Source organism: Molothrus aeneus, chromosome 9, assembly GCF_037042795.1.
Source record: "Molothrus aeneus isolate 106 chromosome 9, BPBGC_Maene_1.0, whole genome shotgun sequence".
In the NCBI taxonomy this organism is placed as follows: domain Eukaryota; kingdom Metazoa; phylum Chordata; class Aves; order Passeriformes; family Icteridae; genus Molothrus; species Molothrus aeneus.
The window spans coordinates 2030526-2048879 of record NC_089654.1 but is presented as its reverse complement, the minus strand read 5'-3'; the positions used below and the strand labels follow the sequence as shown (position 1 = coordinate 2048879).

Sequence of the window (18354 nt, the reverse complement as noted above, 5' to 3'; positions counted from 1 at the left end):
AATGTTGCATCAATTGATCCGTGTTTTTTCTGCAGACTTGCTGTACATGAAATTCATGAGCAAATTGGACAAGCACAGTAATTACACTTAAAGTGGTATCAGACCCCTCTGGCTCTAGGATTGCAGCTATTTACAAGTCTTGGGCTGCTGCTTAACATCTTCCCAGTTTTGAGTCATTTTGACATGAGTTTGAGAGCAAACCAGAAAACTGAAACCCAGAGTTCTCCCAGTAGAATGAAGGCTCTGGTCAATTTTGCTCCTTTGAAATGCTCAATTTTAGGTTCTTTTAAAAGGAAAAGGAGCAACAAGATGCAGCAAGGTGAAAAGAGTTCACTAATCAAAATGTTCTCAATCTGAAAAAACCCATTGAAATCAGTTAAGTTTTACATCCTAGAGGCTGCAATGAGGAGTAAGTGTAGGGAAAAGGAATCCAGTGCCACTGAGAAGCCCATCTGCTTTGTATTTTAAGGGTTGGGTAGCATGACTTTCTTTTTTTCTGCCATGCACATTGTCAGGAGAATAACCTTAGTCAAGTTACATTGGCTAAATGAATAATCTCTTGAACATGTGGAACTTATTTTCTTGGGGTATTTCCCCCTCTCACCCTTTTTCCCTTCCTCTTCTCTGCTCCCTTGAAAAAGAAGACAAAAAAAAACCCCAAAAACCTGCTGGTTCCTGATTGCATTTTTTGGCACTCACTCAGTTTTCCAGAGTTTTCTCTCCTTGCAAATGCCCAGAGTTTTCCAAGGAAACAAATCCATCAGAATTGTGCTCTCCTTTGCTCCTTTTCAGTGTTGTGCCTACTCCCCATCTCCCCTCTGAGGCCTGAAATGATCCCATGGGATTTTACCCCCACAGCTGATACAGAAATGTTGACTGTATATATTTATATATAAATACATAGATGAGATGCTTTTGGCCATCCAGATTAAGATCAAACCTGAATCCCAGTTCTCCTGTGTTGCCCAGAGTACATTCCAGTGCTGCAGAAATGTGATGAGCTCCTGGTGGAAGATGGTGGGACCTTGAGCCTTATAGGGATAAGACTCAAAATTTGGGATAAGTCCCAAATAGGGACTTGGTGAGCAATCTTCATGACATGAAAAAATGGGAAGGGAGATGATGTTTTCCCACTTAAAACTTCAAGTACTGGGGAATGTGTGCACCCAGAGGGTGTGTTATGAGCCTGCAATGTTCATTGGTTCTAACTCACATAATTCTCTTTATTAATTAGTGTTCCACCCTCGGCTGGTTATTGATTTCTCAGTTCTCATGCTAATTAATCCACATTTTTCGGTATTTTTAGTATATTTTTATTATATTTTTCCCAGACAGGGAGTTTACAGCACGGGCTGATTGTCTTTCTTAGACTCTTCTTTACCTTCTGCTTTCTGCAGCATTTCCTTGGAGGGATGTAAAATTGCATTTTAGGTGCCCAGTTCTCAGCCTCATTGAAGCTCATCAGGGTTAGTTCAGCAAAACTTCAAATTTCAGCAATTTTCCAATCCAACTCCAACGATATGAGTTTGAGAAAAAGGTAGCTACATGCTGGCTAAAGTGGAATTCACACTGCTCATGATTAATTAACACAATTGATTGGAAAAGTGAATTAGAGACATTAATTAGAAAAATGAATTAGGAAAGTTCTAATTTCCAAGAGCCTGTGATGGCAGGGGCTGAGCTGAGCTCAGCATCACTTTTCTCTCTGATTCAGGTGTCTGTGGCTGCTCCACAAATCATGTAATGAAAAATAGCATTAATTAGTTAAAACCCTTCTGAAATTAGTGAAAACATGGGGTTTCGTTGAAACCCACAGGAGGAGAAGGGCATTTGTGGGGTGGTGTTGGGCTATTCCTTTCAGATCTGTGGTTGCTGCCCTCGGTGCTCCCATCCCTCTGGATGTGCCTTTCCCTGTGTTTTCCTCCAGTTCCCTTCAGCTTCTTCCATGTCTCACTGGAAATTCCTGGAGGAAAGCACAGAGCCTGTCCCTGATCTCTTGGGAAGTCTCTAGTTAATGTTCCTTGGTTTTAGAAAATGGTAACAAAACAGAACACGAGATGGCTTCAGACACTGCAAAAATAAACTGCACAGGTTTCCCTGAAAAGAACCTCCCTGGGCGAGCTCCACCAGGAAAAGGATTTGTTGGATATTTGTTGGCTCACCACTTTTTAAAACATTAACCTTTCATGTAGGAACCAGACCCTGCTTAGGGGCTGCTTGAGTTTACAAAGGATCACAGTCCTGCTGAGCTGATTCTGCCTGTGTTTTACACACCTACATTTTATTATTCTGTGTAACTAATTTAATATTATTGATTTTTGTCATTGAGTCCTTACCCAACTATGACAGCTAACAGCAATCCATGCCCCAAACCTGCAGAAAGGTGGGTGCTTTGGGTTTTTGGGGTTTTTTTTTTTTGGTTTTTGTTTTGTTTTTTAAATGGCTTGTATGGATGGTGAAGTGGCCTCAATGTATTTACAGCTCAGTGGCTATTTTCCTAATCCTGTGTTTGTTTTCCCTCATTCTCTTTGTCTCAAAAAATGTTATTTTTGTTGTCAGGGAGATGGGTTCGTGTCTTGTCTGGCAAGTGAAGTGATGTGCAAATGGTTGAGTGCTCTGCAGAGCAGTTGGTGCCTGTGTTTGGTCGGGGGCCTTGGAGCTTTGGGGGTGGTGGATTTTTCTGTTTGTTCTGATGCTGTGCTGACAGTCAGGCTGGGGCTTTTGGAAGTGTTTTTCTCACTGCAGTGCATTTTCATCCTGAGGGAACGAGCCAGTTAACATTTTACTTTTTATGCAGCTCTTGGTTTAGAGTCTTCTCCCAGATTTAAAACTGAGTTGCCTTCAGTTTCAGATAAATAAAAGCCTCTCAAGTAAGGAGTTTTTGGGACACCACAGAGGTAAACTCGAGCTTATCTCTGGCTTGGTGGGAAACCTGAGCTGTGGTTTGGGTGCTGGCCCCATCCATCACTGTCAGACCCCACCTGTGCCAGGCATTAGAGCTGGTGGCCCAAATCTTCCCTGTCCCAGCCCCCTGCTCCTGAATTCCTCATTCCTTCCTGATTTCTCTCTCTTATCAAATACTTGTCCTGCTGTCCAAAGTTAAAACCAGGCAGCTGGAATCATCAAAGGATATATGGAGGTACCACAGAAGAATTCCCCAGGAAGCTGCAGGTACTTTGACCCAGCCAGGGATTTCAAGAGCTTGGGAAAGCAAGAGTGGGATACTTTGGGAATTTGTCTTTGGAAAACAAACCTCAACTTCCTCAGGGCCCCATCCAGGACTCCTGCAGGCTCACAGGGCCACATCTCCTGGTTTTCCTGAGGAGCTGTCATGGATCCCTGGTGTGATCCCTGCGCATACCAGGATTTTCTCAGTCTGGGCTTGTGTTTGTGTGGCCAGGCAGGAGGGCTGGGGAGGGTTAGGAGCAGGAGTGATGTGCCCAGGATTTGGGTGTTGCCAGAGGCCCTGGGGATGGTTCAGGGCTTTGTGCTCAGCCCCTGGCAGCAGCACTGAGCCTAAACCTGAGCAGAAAGCTGCAGCTACAGCCAGGCAGGTGCTGTGGCTCTCCAGTGTCTGAATAATCCCAACAGAACCTTTAGGAAGATTATAATAAGTTTTGAAATGGTACAATTAGAGAATAACCAGGGTTGGAAGAGACCTTTAACATCATCAAGTCCAGCTGTTTCCCAATCCCTGCTGGAACATTAAACCACATCTCCCAGATCCCCATCAGGGTTGGGGACTCCAGCAGCACTCTGAGCAACCTATCCCAATGCCTGACCACAAAAACAATGGAAAAACTTGTCTAGTATCCAGCTTTAATCTCCTGTCTCAGTTTAAGGCTGTTTCCACTTGTCCTCTTGCTGTTGTGGAAGGTGTCAGGATAAATCAAACTCTCCAACACTGTTTTCTTAGTATTGGAAGGTAGACATTGCTTCAGTCACAGTGCTGGGATAATTCCACCAGGATGTAAAAATAAAGGGGTTTTCCCCAGTTAATTAGTGCATACAAAGGCAAATGAAGGAAAATAAGGTGGCATTTGAGGGCTTGAGGATGTGTGTGCTGGGATTTTGGGAGTGATGGTGGGGATGGAGATATTCCATGGCTGGGGGAGGAGCAGCTCAAGGGAGAAGGCTGAACCAGGGCAAGGGATGGATCCTGATCCAGAGGAAAGGCTGGATGCTGAGTTGGGGAAGGGTTGGGTGCTGAACCAGGGGAAAGGCTGGATGCTGATCCAGATGCTGATCCAGAGGAAGGGCTGGGTGCTGATCCAGATGCTGATCCAGCACAGCCTTCCCATGTTGGGAGGGCGAGTGGTGATGGGTTCTGGCGAGTAACGCCGGGCCAGCATCTCGTTAAACACGTGTGGGATTGTTCTGTGAGGGAGCTGAGCCTGCTGCCATCTGCTCCACAGAGCCAATTCTACAAGAGGGCTGGGGAGAATGAAGTACAGATGCTAATGGGCTGTGTAAACTGCAGGGCAAGTTCTCCTAAATATTTAGACTGTTTTCTTGAGGTTGTGTGTGGGGCTGACTTTCTCTCTGCTCTGTGAAGTTCCCACCACTTCATTTGAGGTTGCCACTTAGCTCTGATTTTCTGGTTAAAGTTAGGGCACTTTTAAGTCAGTGAAATTAGCTTAAAGATGTTTTTTTTTCCCCCTAGAGTGGAATTGTGCCCAGGAATTCTTGAATAGGGAGAAGATATCCTGAGTAGGGACTGGACCCAGGCAGGGGCTGAGCAGTTCATGTGTAGCCTCGGGGTTGGATTCTCAATCCTTCCTCGATTTTTACTGTTGGTTTACTCATTATGTGTGTTTAGTTTGACTGAGGAATTCCTGCTCCCCCCTCTCAGCCATGCACAGTGCTTTTAATTAAAACAACAGAATACACCAGACCATTTTAAAGAAATGAACTAATTCAAAATCAAGCAAAATAGGTTAAAAACCAAGCCAAATAAATTCCTGCTGGCATTGTGACTCTTACATAACCATGGGCGATGTTCCCTGGCATTATTTTGCAAGTTCATAAATGAGCTACATGTGAAAAGGGTGGAAGAAGGGTCAGCTTTGTGTTAGGGACAGAAAGCTCCATTCTCAGGGGCTGACAGTTGATTTCCTCCTCGTTCCTTTTGATGTCTGCGCACTAAACGCTGCGTGGACAGAAAAATTCAATTCATTTAAAACATTTTGCATCAAAATGACATGCTTTAATGTATTTCCTTCTGATGTTTAAGTTATCTTTTCATCTCACGAGGGAGGGAAGAAAAAAGCCAACATGTTTGTAGTTAAAGTACCCAAGCAGAGCTTTAAACAAAGGTCTCGATGAAGTCTCAATGTACAGGCAGCTTTTAAGAGTAGAAACCTTTTTTTTTTCCACCCCCTCCCCTGCCCTCCCTTCTTGGCTCTCTGAGCCTTGTAAGCCAAGGAGATTTATTGCTGCCCTTCCAAATGCTTCTTCAGAATGAAGAGTTCGCATTTTTGAAATTCCTCAAGTCCTCAGGAGGGAGAGGGATAAGGGGAAGTGATGATGGGGAGCACACCAAAGGATTTTCCAGGCTGGTTTTGCTGCCTGTAACTGCTGGGAGGGAATCAGCTGAACCTGCATCAAAAGAACCCTTGGAGCTGTGGACTCCAAGAGTTGTCAGGGAGATGAATTTGGATGAAACTGAAACTTTTTAGTAATTGCAGTTGTTGTTGCTGATAATGCAACCCAGGGTGTTTAGGAATCCCTGTCCTTGGCCAGGTGTAGCCACGTGTGTGACTCAGCACTGACAGAATTGGGATCCATCCCCTCTGTGAACCCCCAGCTCTCCTGGAGCAATGTCTTTACAGCCTAAATGACCTCCATTTATTGCTATTACAGCTATTGATACCACTGATTGCTGTTAGGAGAGCAAAGGAATATTTTAGGGGTATTGTACAATTGTACATTTTCCAGTGGGGATGGCCCCACTGTCCCCAAGGGCAAAGCTGCCCTTGGCAGTGAGAAATCTTGAAAGAGAAGCTCAGGTGATCAGACAAACCTTTGAATAATGCTGCTGGTGTAAGCCCAAATGTTTCCAGTCCTGTTTTTCAGTCTGGAAGCAGAATATAACACAAGGTGTTGAGTGTTTTTTCCTCTGGGTCTGTAAGCAGGGATGTCACCTGTCCCCCTGGGAAGTGAGCTTCCCACAGCAGGACACAGCTCTCACTTCTGTCTTCTGATAAATCTCTTGTTTTTTGCTATTAATGAGGTTGATCTGGTTGTGTTCAATTTGGGTCTCACTTGTCTCTTTTCCACATCTTGAATTTGTCTAAATTCGGCTCCCAGCCTCTCATGTTTTAGTTGGAAACAAGCATTTTTAAAAGTAGTAATATTGGGTTGAATGTTTAGCAAAAGAAGGGTCATAGTTTGCACGTGGAGCCATTTTTAGCACCTTAGGTCAGTTTGGTAAATACACAGATGTGTGGAAAAAACCCTGTTATGTCTTTGCCTTCCAAAGTCAGCCTCTGCATGCAGATCCCTCATGGAGACATAATTCCCTGGCACTGGGAGAGTCCCCAGGCTCTTCTCCGACCCCATTTCCTCACCCATCCACCCCTTGGAGCTGCTTTCCTGGGACATTTATGGCAGAAAAGCCTCTCACACTTCCTTTCTGGTTTTTCTTGCAGAGGATATTCAACTCCTTCGTGTACACGGAGAAAATATCAAATGGAGAAAGTGAAGTTCAGCAGGTGAGTCCAAAACCCCTTCACCTCCACTGGCAGAGTCAGCTCAGGGAATTCTTTCTGTCTGCATTTGTGGCCCCTTCCCAAGCTCAGATCACAGCCAGGAATAGGATGGGAATGGGGATGGGTGCATGTGCTGATGAAGCTTTTGAGAACTTCGCAGAGCTTTTCCATTGCTTGGTGTGGGGCTGTCCCTTGGAAACAGAAGGGCCCTCATGAAGAAGCTCCCATTAATTGTCAGCCTTTCATGTTGGAAGTGTCTCTTTTTGAATTTCAAATTCAAAGTAAACCCAAAAAATTCAAATTATGATGTGGAAATATGGGACAGCTACAGCCTGGTGCATCATAGGTGGGGTTGAGGGGTGCTTGTAATTTTGTGGGGTTTTACAGGAGCACATTTCAACATTTAACTCTTCAGTTTAACATTGAGATCCTACACGGGCAGTTTGCATTTTAATACATGTGTATATTTTTAAAATTAATTTTGGATCAGTTTTCGAACAGATCAAGTCGGTCATGTTTTATTATTTCAGAAATTAAAGTCCCAGTTATGTTTGTGGTAAAGATGATGGGTTTTGGTCAAAGAAATGGAACAGTGAACCAGCTTTTCTTCCCAGTATGAGCATGGACTTGCTCAGCCTTCAGGAGTAACCTGACCTTCCTAGACCCCTATCAAACCAGTTTTAATGTTCAGGAAAAGCAGAAGCTCCTCGGAGTGGGGCTTTCCCTGGGGAAGAGGGAGCTGCAGCTCAGCCCTGCAGGCAGCCCCGTTGTGGCTCCCAGAGCAGGTCAGTGCGTGGCGTGTTCATGTGGGCTCACACTGCTCCTGGAATACAGGAATGATTCACACTCCAAGTTGTGCTTCCTGGAAATGGTGACATTTCCAGCCTTTCATTTTTGTACTGAAGAAAAAGTCAGAGCAGAGCTGGTTCAGATGGGATTGTAAGGAACTTTTAGGTTGGAAAAGACTTCTGAGACTATTGAGTCCAGCACTGCCAAAGCCACCTCGTGTCCCCATTTGCCACCTCCACAGGGATTTTAAACCCCTCCAGGAATGGGCATTCCTGGGCAGCTGTGCCAGGGCTGGAGAACCCTTCCAGTGAAGAAATATTCCCAAATATCCAATCTAAACCTGCCCTGGCCCAGCCTGGGGCTGTTCCCTCTGCTCCTGTCCCTGTGCCCTGGAGCAGAGCCCGACCCCTCCGGCTGTGCCCTCCTGGCAGGAGCTGTGCAGAGCCACAAGGGCCCCTGAGCCTCCTTTGCTCCAGGCTCAGCCCCTGCCCAGCTCCCTCAGGGATTCTGCAGCCCCTGCCCGGCTCCCTCAGGGATTCTGCAGCCCCTGCCCAGCTCCCTCAGGGATTCTGCAGCCCCTGCCCAGCTCCCTCAGCCTCTCCTGGAGCCGCAGACCCTTCCCCAGCTTTTTGGAGGTTTTGGCATGCCCAGGTGGGTGCTTGCAAGCAGAGGGGCCACGGGAATGCAATTGTCACCTGGGTTTAAAAATTGAAATCCCAAACCATCCCAGCATCCCTCAGGATGGGCTCTGTGGCTCTGTGCTGTATAGGGCAGCATTTCCAGGAGTGTTTCTGGGTGGTCTGTGCACCACAGAAGGGCCATGTGGGCTGGATCAGATGTATCAGATGGCTTTTGAAAGGCAAAACTGCTTTTGGGAAACCAAGAAACTGGATCAAAACTTCTTTGAAGTCCTGACTACGGATTCTCCACTGAGGAAAAGACAGTCCTTGTTTCCCAGAGCAGATGTCTGTGTTCATCCCAAGTGGATTTAAAGAGCTGTCCAAACACTGGAGGTGGGGTGATGGATCTGGAGCTGTCAGGGCAGAAAACGGGGCTCTGCTAAAGTGTAATTACTGTGCTTAAAAGCTCTACAGTGAAGTGGATGGAAGAATAATTGAGCACTTCTGGTTCATTAATAACCAGATCTTTTAGCCCTAACGAATCCCCAGCAACAGAACCTGAATTTTATAAGAGTAGGACATTGAATGGGATCATCTTGAGCAAAGGCAAACAAATGTAAGCAGATGAAATCCCCTGCCAGAGAAATCTCATTTCTGCTTTGCTCATTCATTAACAGTTTCGTAGCAACTGCTATCCAAAGGCAATTAATGACAGTTTTTTATGTCAGCTGGGATTTCTTTTTTTTGGCAGAGCACTGAATTGTTGTGGGGGTGGTGGGTTTTTTGCACCAAACCATGTAAATAATGACTCTCAGTTTATTGAAAAAGTGAAAGATTCCAGCTGTTGGCCTTCAGGCCTAACTGTTCAATACCTTTGGCTTTCTTTGTGCCACACAAGGAGCAGTTTTACCTCTCAGCATTGAACTGGTTACACTTTTAAGGTCTGCAGTTACACAATTACTGTTGTACCTGACAGGTAAAACCTTTTCTGCTTTGAACAGGTCATTAAAAATGGGATGGCAATGGCCAAAACTGACTTGGATTCCTTCCCTGGGAGTTATTTCAGTATCAGAGAACTCTCATCATATGATATGAGAATGCAGTGCTGTGAGTTAGTGATGCAAATAAAGTGGGACAGGAGGAGTTTTATGAGGGGAGAATCTACATTAGCTGATTTCAGGGAAGTCAGTGTGTGTTCAGTGTCCTGCCAGACATCTGCTTTCCGTGATGTGGAGAGCGGGGATCTGGGCTCCACACAGGAGACGGGGTGAAATGCTCTCAGGCAGGAGTACATTGACCAACTTTGAGGAGAAAAGGCTTGAAAAGCTCAGACCATGCTGCCATTGGGTTGGATTTTTAGTTTGGTTGGTTTTGGACTGGGCAAAGAAGCCTTTGGGGAGGAAATAGATCTGAAATGTGCTGAAAAAATTACATTTAGCTGTTGAGCACAGCACGTTCCCTGGCTGTGAGAAGTGGTGTGTTCACACACATTAATGAATTGTGAGCCTCACAATAAAAGGCAATTATTGTGTGTTTAATGTACTTCCAGAATGATTCAGGAATTGTGACCTCTCTCTAGGTTTTGCTGTGCATCCTGTTTAACATCTTCCTTGGAATAAGTCTTGGGAAGCTTTGCCAAAGGTACTGGCCAGTAGAAAACCTCAAATGAGTGCTGGTTTCCGTGACAAAATGCACATTGGAAAGCGGTTTCCTGCATCCTGGTTGCAATAATGAAATGTATTTTCAGTGTCATCCAGAGGAGCAGGAGTGGGGACTTTCCACAAGGGAGAATGGACTTACATGGAAGGAGGGGAGGTTTAGATGGGATTTTAGGGAGAAATTCTTCTGTGTGAGGGTGGGGAGGCCACAGAAGCTGTGGATCCCTGGGTCCCTGGCTGTGTCCCAGGCCAGGTTGGAGCAGGCTGGGACAGTGGAAGGTGTCCCTGCCCATGCTGGGGTGGAGCAGGGTGATCCTTAAGGTCCCTCCCAACCCAAACCATTCCAGGATTCCATGAAGGGTTAGAATCCTTTAAAACAGAGCTGTGGGATGAAGCTGGAGGTGATTCTGTGACCCTGCCCTGAGCCATGTCCCTGCTCACCTCTGGCTCTTCAGGGCTGGTACAAAACCAGTGGTTTCTTCAAGAGCCACGTAAATGAAAAATACATAACATCAAAAGTTTCCTAGATTAGGAACCTGTGGATGCACAGTTGTGATACAGCAGCAGGATGAATGCCTGGTAGGTGTTGGAGAGAGGTGCTTTTTCCCAGATTTTTCTAGTTTACAGAGGAAATTTAAACCTCAAAATTCTAACTCAGCTCTTCCATGTGTAAGCAATGCTTTCCAGGGAGCTTGACAGTGTTAAATCCCTGTCTGTGAGTCCATCCTGGCATCCCTGCCTGTCAATCCCACTGATGCATATTTTATATACAGGCTTGGAAACATGAAAAATACCTTGGCTTTCAAGCTGCAGCCAGAAATAAAACCTCACCTTGGAGCTCTGCTTTCCCTCAGAGCTCCCTGCAAAGGGAAGACTTCAGAGCTGTGGAGCTTTGAGGGGGAAGAAGCTTTAAGAAAAAGCTCGAGGGAACGATGCAAATGAGGGAAATGTCTCTGGGAAAATTAGAGGAGCTCAGTGATGTTGTGATGAAAGGTTGTCAGTGGAGATGGTGACAATTGAAGTGCATTACCCAGGGGTGCTGCAATAATAGAAACAGGTGTTACAGTCCAACCTGTCTGCAGACCCAAGGGCTTTGGCTGCGTGTCAGCTGCCAGAGGAAATCCAGGGAAAACAGGGCTAATGGCTGCATTGTTCACAGAGAGCACTCTCTGCTCATTGTTTTGTTTATTAAAATCAAGGAGAAAGCACAGAAATCTGAAAAAAGCCCACAGAGGCTTCCCCTTGCTGCTGTTTTTCAGATGAGGCAAAGAGCACTTTGTGTTGGATAATGATATTTTGTGTCAATCTCGAGGCATCCAGATTTATTTCAGTCTCCATTACAATGGGTGAATTGGAGGATTTCTGTGGGAGCAGGAAATGTCTGCCACACTTGGTACCCACCCAGGTGTGGGACACCCCTGCCCCTTTCCTGTGTCTGATTGAGGGCACAGTTTTCCATTTTGCCTTAAAAATACTTGAGCAGTTATGTAAGCATGGTTTCATAGTTCAGTCTTCTGTCCTTTCATTATTTGTTATCTCTCTTTCTCTACTTTGGAGGTTTTGTGGGTCTGGCATCCATCAGCATCCAGCAGCTCTCCAGCTCCAGGCAGGTTAAAAAAAGCAGGGTATGTGCTGGATAAAAACTTCAGGTTTTTATTTAGAAAGAGGAGAAGGTGATTTAAGCCTGCAGCTTTGACTGTGACAGGCTCCAGCAGCCGAGAGCATCACTCTGCAAAGGAAATAAAGTTTGGGAGGGAATGAAGCCCAGCTATGGAAGAAAGGTTTGTTTTGTTAGGCTTCATCTGGGTGATACTTCTCAATTTGATTAATTAGAACCATTTGTTTCTAGCGTTTCATTGGTGTTTTACCCTCAGTTTCTTATCACAGTTTATTCATTTGAAGAAATTTTCAACGGAAAATTATTTTTGGATGGTCTTGCCCTCGGTGACTTTGAGTTTGCTGGTTTTGAAGTGGCCTGGATCGTTGGGAGCATTGTCTTGGTATCAGAGGGCAATATTTTTAGAGTTCTTTAGATTAGACAAAGTCAGATGTGGTCAGGGAATGGTGTCTGGAGCTCTGGGAGGTTTCAGATCCCTCGCTGCTGACACGCACTTGACTCCCGCCCCGACCGAGGCGCTGGATCCCCTTCCAGAGAAATAACGGAGTGACTTTGAGCCATTCAGAGCTTTTTTCATGGGAGACGCAGTTTGGGAACAAAGCATTTGCTTTTTGTCAGCTTCTGAAGTACAGGATCTTCTGAAAAACAGATTTGTCAGATCTTTAGACTCGGCACAGCAGGGTGAAATTCAAAGGCTGGGGGGCGCTTTTATCGTTCAACCTAGAAGGTGAAAACTCATCAACACCGAACCCTCAGCTTGAACAGCATTCATTTATCAGAGAGCAGCTCTGATTCCAAACCAGAGGCCTTTTGTTCTGGGGCCCTGTGATGGTTTTATGACTGCTAATGATGCTCAGCAAACTTCAGCTCTCTCCCCTCTTCCTGATTTCAGGTAGGGAAACCAAGAGGGAAATCTCAGATTCAAGTACCTGGTTTGCCTTGGCATTTCATTTGCCCAGCCTGAGAGGAGAACTTTGTACACACCAAATCTAAATGCTTTGATTTAGGAAACTTGGCTTGTATTTGTTTGAGAACAAAACCAATTTGTGCTGTATGACTGCTGCACCATGCCCCCATCCATGATGGAGTGAGTATGAAATCCTGGAATTCCTCATGCTGTCATTTAATCTGTAAAGAAAATGAGAATTTCTTTGCAAAATAGCCTGAGTTTTCTGCTACTTGGGATAAAAACAGAGAAGGCAAAACTCCAAAGGTGCCTCTTACCTTGTCCTCATCTTCTACATTTCTCCCACACCTGTGTTTAATGGTGGGTTTTAAACAATTCCAGGAGAATCCACTTCTGAAGAGCACATTTGAGGGGTACAGCCAGACACAAAGAAAGTTTACTGGAAACCAGAGAAAGATCTCCCCAACAGCTTTTTATCCTAGCAACTGGGAACAATTTAACAGTGCTGGATGTCTAACATGGAGGAGCCCATTAGCAGTCCTCTGGTGCCTTGGCAATAAATCATTGCACAGAACTAATTAGGTGTAATTCTGCGAGTCATTTGAGCAGGGTCCTATTAAACCTGTGCTCCTTGGGACCTGTCACGGTCTCCAGCGTTCCCTGGAGCGGGCAGGCAGAGCAGGGCTGTTATCAGGGAGGCCTCCTGCCTCCCAGAACCAAGTAAATCATGACAAAAGGGCCTGTTGGTGAGAGTTGGGAGAGACATTTGTTAGTGCAGGGATCTGGAGAATCCAGGGCTGTTTGCCAGCACACAAGAGCAGCAGCAGCACTGTTCAATCATTCCTGCAGGGCTTGGGGTGTGCAGGAGAGAGGAGTGCTGTGGATTGAGGAGGTGATTTAGCTCTGGAGAAGTTTGCAGAAATGCAAAACAGTATTTCTGATTATCCAACACCTCTGTCTGTTGCTTAAGAGGTGGTTCTTCCATTTGGGATTGGCTGATTATTAAATATGTAATTGGTTGGTGTGAAAGGGATGCAGAATATGCAGAGCAAAAAAAAAAAAAACCCTGATCCGTTTCATCAATTCCTGCCTTTGATGAAAGACCAGGAGTGAAAATCTCAGTAAATGTTCCCTGTGAAACCTGATGCCTCCTGCTAACTGTGTTCACTGTCACGTTTGCTCCAGGAGCAGCCACAGATTTTCCTTTCCCCTTTTCCCTGGCAGTCGTTAGTCAGGCTCTTTGGGAAGTGCCTAATGAAGGGACACAAACGAGCTCCTCTGTGACAGCACAGTCACTCCAGCAGCCTGGGATGTGTCCCAGCTGGCTCAGCCCTTCCCAGTGCCTGGAATCTGCCTGGCATGGAGAGGGCAGAGATGCCACAGGCACCACCAGCCCTCAGATCACACCAGATTGGAAGTCTTTGCCAGCAAAAAAATCATTCATTTTACTTTTATTTTAATTTTTTCAAAAGGATTTAAGAAGAAGGGCTGAAGTACCCAATTTGCTATTTCCAAAGTGAACCACTCTATTTTTTAATGGTCTGAGAATTGCATAGGAGGGGCCACAACCTGTTAGTTTTCAGTTTCTGAAAGGAGCAAAATTGGCTCTTACAAATCACAGCGTCACCTCTAAACCTTGTCCTGATTTATAAGGAGTCCCTCTGACAACAGAAGGCTTCGGGAGGAATTTCAGTGGTGCAAGACTTTTGTCATTATTTTCGTGCTGCTGTGGTATAACATCAGTTGGAGACGTTTCAGTTTGTGGTTGAAGCTGTGGATTGTGAGTAGGCACAGTGAGCTCTGGATCGATGAGGAAACCACCCAGGCGTTGCTCAGCCTCCCAGGAAAGCAGCAGGGATTGCAGCTGAAAAGCAAAAGCTGGGGCGCTTATTTGGCCCAAATCTCCATGAAAGAGGTGGTGGAACACTTCTGCACAGATCCAGCTGATGGAGAGGCTGCTGAGGAACTCATGGCAATGTTTGGGGTTATTTGGGTTCCTTGGGTCCTGAGGTTGCTCCCATCAGTGGGAGATTTGCTGTTGGCTCTTTGCTCCTGGAGCAGGAGGAGTTCTGTACAGCGAAGGCATCTCTAGTACCATTATTTGGGCTTTCCTGAAGTGTCCATGTACAGAACTTCAATAAATTCACTTGTGGCTTGGTTTATTCTCCATCACATCCCTGTCAGGCCTTGGAGCAAGCACCTCAGTGTCACATCCAGCTGTCAGTTCTTAGTGAAAGGGAAGTTTGTGTAATGGAAATCACACTTTTCACACATGCAGGACTCTGTTGAGGCACCCACTGCTGGATGGTAAATGTATTTTATTTTCTTATATGGTCTCCTTGCTGCAGCCAGTATTAATTACTTGACTTCTTGCTTAAGCCACAAAAATAAAAACACAACGAGCAAATCAGAAAACAATTGTCTTTAACACAGGTTCTAATTCCTTGTTAAGGAGTGGAGTAATACAGAGAAACTGGGTTGATTTTAAACTTCCTTATATATATATTTTTTTTCCAGTTGGCAAAAAAAATCCGCGAGAAGTTCAACCGCTACCTGGACGTTGTGAATCGGAACAAGCAGGTGGTGGAAGCCTCATACACTGCCCACCTCACCTCACCCCTGACTGCCATCCAGGACTGCTGCACCATCCCCCCTTCCATGATGGAGTGAGTATGAAAGTCTGGAATTCCACGTGCTGTCTTTTAATCTGGAAAATGAAAGTTTCTTTGCAAAGTAGCCCGAGTGCCGGGAAGAATGAAAGTTTGACAAGAAAGTCTCACAGATAATGTGTGCTTGGCAGAAAGGTTTTTGAATGTAGAATGTGAAGAAGGAATAGAGATGGAAGCAAGTTTTGATATAGGAGAAAAGAATTGCTGAGCCAGCCTCACTGGCTAACCAAGGAGGCAAAGGGGGTGTTAGTGAGAAGGGGTTTGTATGGCTTAGAGCAAAGGATAAACCCACCCCAAACAAGAAGATGTTTGCCTGTGCTATCGTTCTGCTCAGTAAAAACAAGTCTGTGCTGATGTTGCAAGTAGAAAAAAGGTCTCAGAATTTTCCACTGCAAGAAAACTGAAAAACAACTCCCAGCTTAAACTGTGATGTACTGACTGTTAGTGTTTGGAGAACAGTGACATGAATATGGGAATTACAGGAGTTATGATGGGCTATAGGTAATAGTTAAAGTATAGATTGGTTCTACTGTATTAAGATGCTCAGCAAAGAAAAGTATGGAATGCATTGTAACCAAAAGAAAAGTATAGAATGCATTGTAACCAAAAGAAAAGTATAGAATGCAATGTAACCAAAAGAAAAGTCTATAAGGCATTGTAACCAAAAGAAAAGTATAGAATGCATTGTAACCAAAAGAAAAGTATAGAATGCAATGTAACCAAAAGAAAAGTATAGAATGCATTGTAACCAAAAGAAAAGTCTATAAGGCATTGTAGCCAAAAGAAAAGTATAGAATGCATTGTAACCAAAACCAAAGGGTCTGGAGCTGACAGCTGTGGGCACAGCTCTGTCACCCACCATCCTGGCCTGCTGTGACACCTTGGATACAATAAACTGCATTTTGGATACAATAAACTGCATTTTGGATAGAATAAACTGCATTTTGGGTACAATAAACTGCATTTTGGAGAGCCCCTGGAGTCCCACATCCCTCATTCAGGCTCTTACTCCTGAGTTTTCTGCTACTTTGGGTAACAACAGAGAAGGCAAAACTCCAAAGGTGCCTCTCATCTTGTCCTCATCTTCTTCTACATTTCTGCCACACCAGTGTTTGATGGTGGGCTTTAAACAAGAGCTGGGAATCAGCTGGAAGCAACAAAAGGAAGAAAGTTCGTTCATGGTGTTCTGTACAAAAAGAGTCTGTCTAGATCCAAGACGCTGTTCTTGCACTGCTTGCCCTGAATAACTCTCCTCAAGCTGGTCATGGGAGCTTTTCCTGTCCTTTGAAGTAGCCAAAATCACGAGTTGGTCAGTCCATCACATGCTAACAGCACTGTGCTCCGCTTTAATCAGGCTGACATGCTGCTGTTTGGTAGCAGAGCTTTCATGAAATCGAGTCCATGGCTTGGAAACTGCATTTGTTCGTGTTCAGTTTGGTTTGGTTTCAAGTACAGGAGTTTTGAGTAGGCTAAATCCAGGCACTTGGTTGTCTTTAATAATTTCTGTTGTGCTGCATATTTGCAGAAATTTCTTTGGGTTTTCTAGCTGTAGAAATGTGTGATAGAAGCCCTGATTTTTCCAATTAAAGAGGAGTAATTTTCTTGAAATCCTGAACATTTTAAACATTTACTTCCATGTGGGCTTGAAAAGAACAAGGGTAACTTTCCATTTATGCAAACCTTGATTACAGACTGATTTTCATGGTTTATATCTCAGTCTGATTTAAGCACATTTGAGAGGGAGGAAGGCAATTTGGGCCATCAGGTGACTCCAAGGGCACAGGTTTGGAGTCTCTGTGCAGTTCCTGCTGGACAAGGCGCCTGTGGAAAATGCTGCCACAGCCAGGCCGTTGGCAGTGTGGACAAAAGGGTCAGGAATTCTTTGAGGGTGAAAACCTTTCTGCCCTCTGATCACAAAATCCATGCAGGAATCACCAGGCAGCAGGAACACCTTCCAAGCAAGGGCTGAAGGGAAGGAGAAATGGGATTTATCACCCCCTTGTCAGTGTGGCCTCATTTTTCATTAAAAAGAGAAGTCTGCTTTTAGTCTGGAACTTTAGTGAATTCCTTTTCACTTTGTCCTCCAAAATTACATAGCTTGGAAGTCCTCCAGAAATTTCTTTACCTGTGGTGAACTTGCATAAGAATCCTGCCCAGTAAGAGGTTTAAAACACAAACAGCTGGCAAAGCAGAGGGCTGAATTTATTGTTTGCACAGCTCCTCATTCATGCTCTACAATGGGATTCTCCTCATTTAGTTGCTTGGATAATAATTAAATAATCCCCAGAAGAGTTTATCAGCTGCAGGATGTTCTGGACCTTGGCAAGGCCTGGTTGAGGCTTATCTGACCACTGGGCCCAGTGCTGTCTATAGGAAATCATCTGCAAGACAAAAAAATAGAATGTAAAAATGTATTTTCTGTTTGAAACTTCCAAGTTTTAGCTCCAATGAACAATGCTTTGTTCATTGCCTGATTTTGTCTAAATGCTTCTGCCATCTTTTCAGTTTTTCTCCCCTTTCTGCCTCTCCCATCTGCTGCTCTTCCTTTCATTTTCCTTCCCTGTGGCATCACCGTTCTGGGAGATTCCCCATTTTGGTTAAATATCAGGGAAGAAGCTGATTCCCCTGGATATTGTGATCATATTTTGAATTCTTGCATGTTTAATTTGGGGACTAGCTGGGTCTGCACTTGCAGGAAGTTAAATTGGTTGTGTTAGTGCTGATAACAGCTTATGCTTGGTGTTTGAAATGTTTAATGTTGGTGTTAAAGCAACAACAATTAAATTTTTTTGGTTAAAGTATTTATTAACTGCTGCTGCAGAAGAGTCACATGGAAAAAGACCCAGATTTGTCTGTGATTTTTTTTTTTCCCATGAGATCCTTTGCCTCAGATTGTGCCTTGGCCTTGTCTGAGTCCTCAGGGCTGTGGTTTTCGTTCTGGAGGGTTGTGAAATGTTTGTGTTACAGCTCCTGAACTCTGTGTGTCTTCTTCTGGCTGTTTCCTCATGTGGCCTCTTCATTGAGCAAACATTTGGGGCAAGAGCAGTGGCAGAAGTGCATTATCTACATGGTATTTTTGGGGTATTTTTAGGTGGGTTTGAAGATTTCCCCCGGAGTGTTTAAGGCTGTTTGTCACACGGTGTTCAGCCTCTTATTGTCCAACTTATTGACAATGGGAATGCTGCAAGTTTGGATTGGTCTGGGGAAAATTCACTTGGGAAGGATGAACTACTCTGTAGGGAAAGGATTTTTAAATTTATTTTTTTTTAATAGATTGCTGGCTTCAGTTTGTTCTTACCATTAAGAAAATGATCCATCCGTTTGCTTGTATTTCTTCTGAAAATCCAAGCATTGGTTTTTCATGTTGCTTGGGATAAACTGTG

The 18354-nt window shown here is 44.6% G+C and overlaps 1 protein-coding gene across 1 annotated transcript in view; it reads left to right on the top strand.

The window, feature by feature from the left end:
- The window catches only part of CACHD1 (cache domain containing 1), a 91709-nt gene that overhangs the window by 23506 nt on the left and 49849 nt on the right, over window positions 1-18354 (top strand). Inside the window, exons 2-3 of the mRNA XM_066555454.1 lie at window positions 6651-6713; window positions 14820-14968. Of these exons, the coding sequence (XP_066411551.1) occupies window positions 6651-6713; window positions 14820-14968 (212 nt within the window). The remainder of the gene's footprint in view (window positions 1-6650; window positions 6714-14819; window positions 14969-18354) is intronic.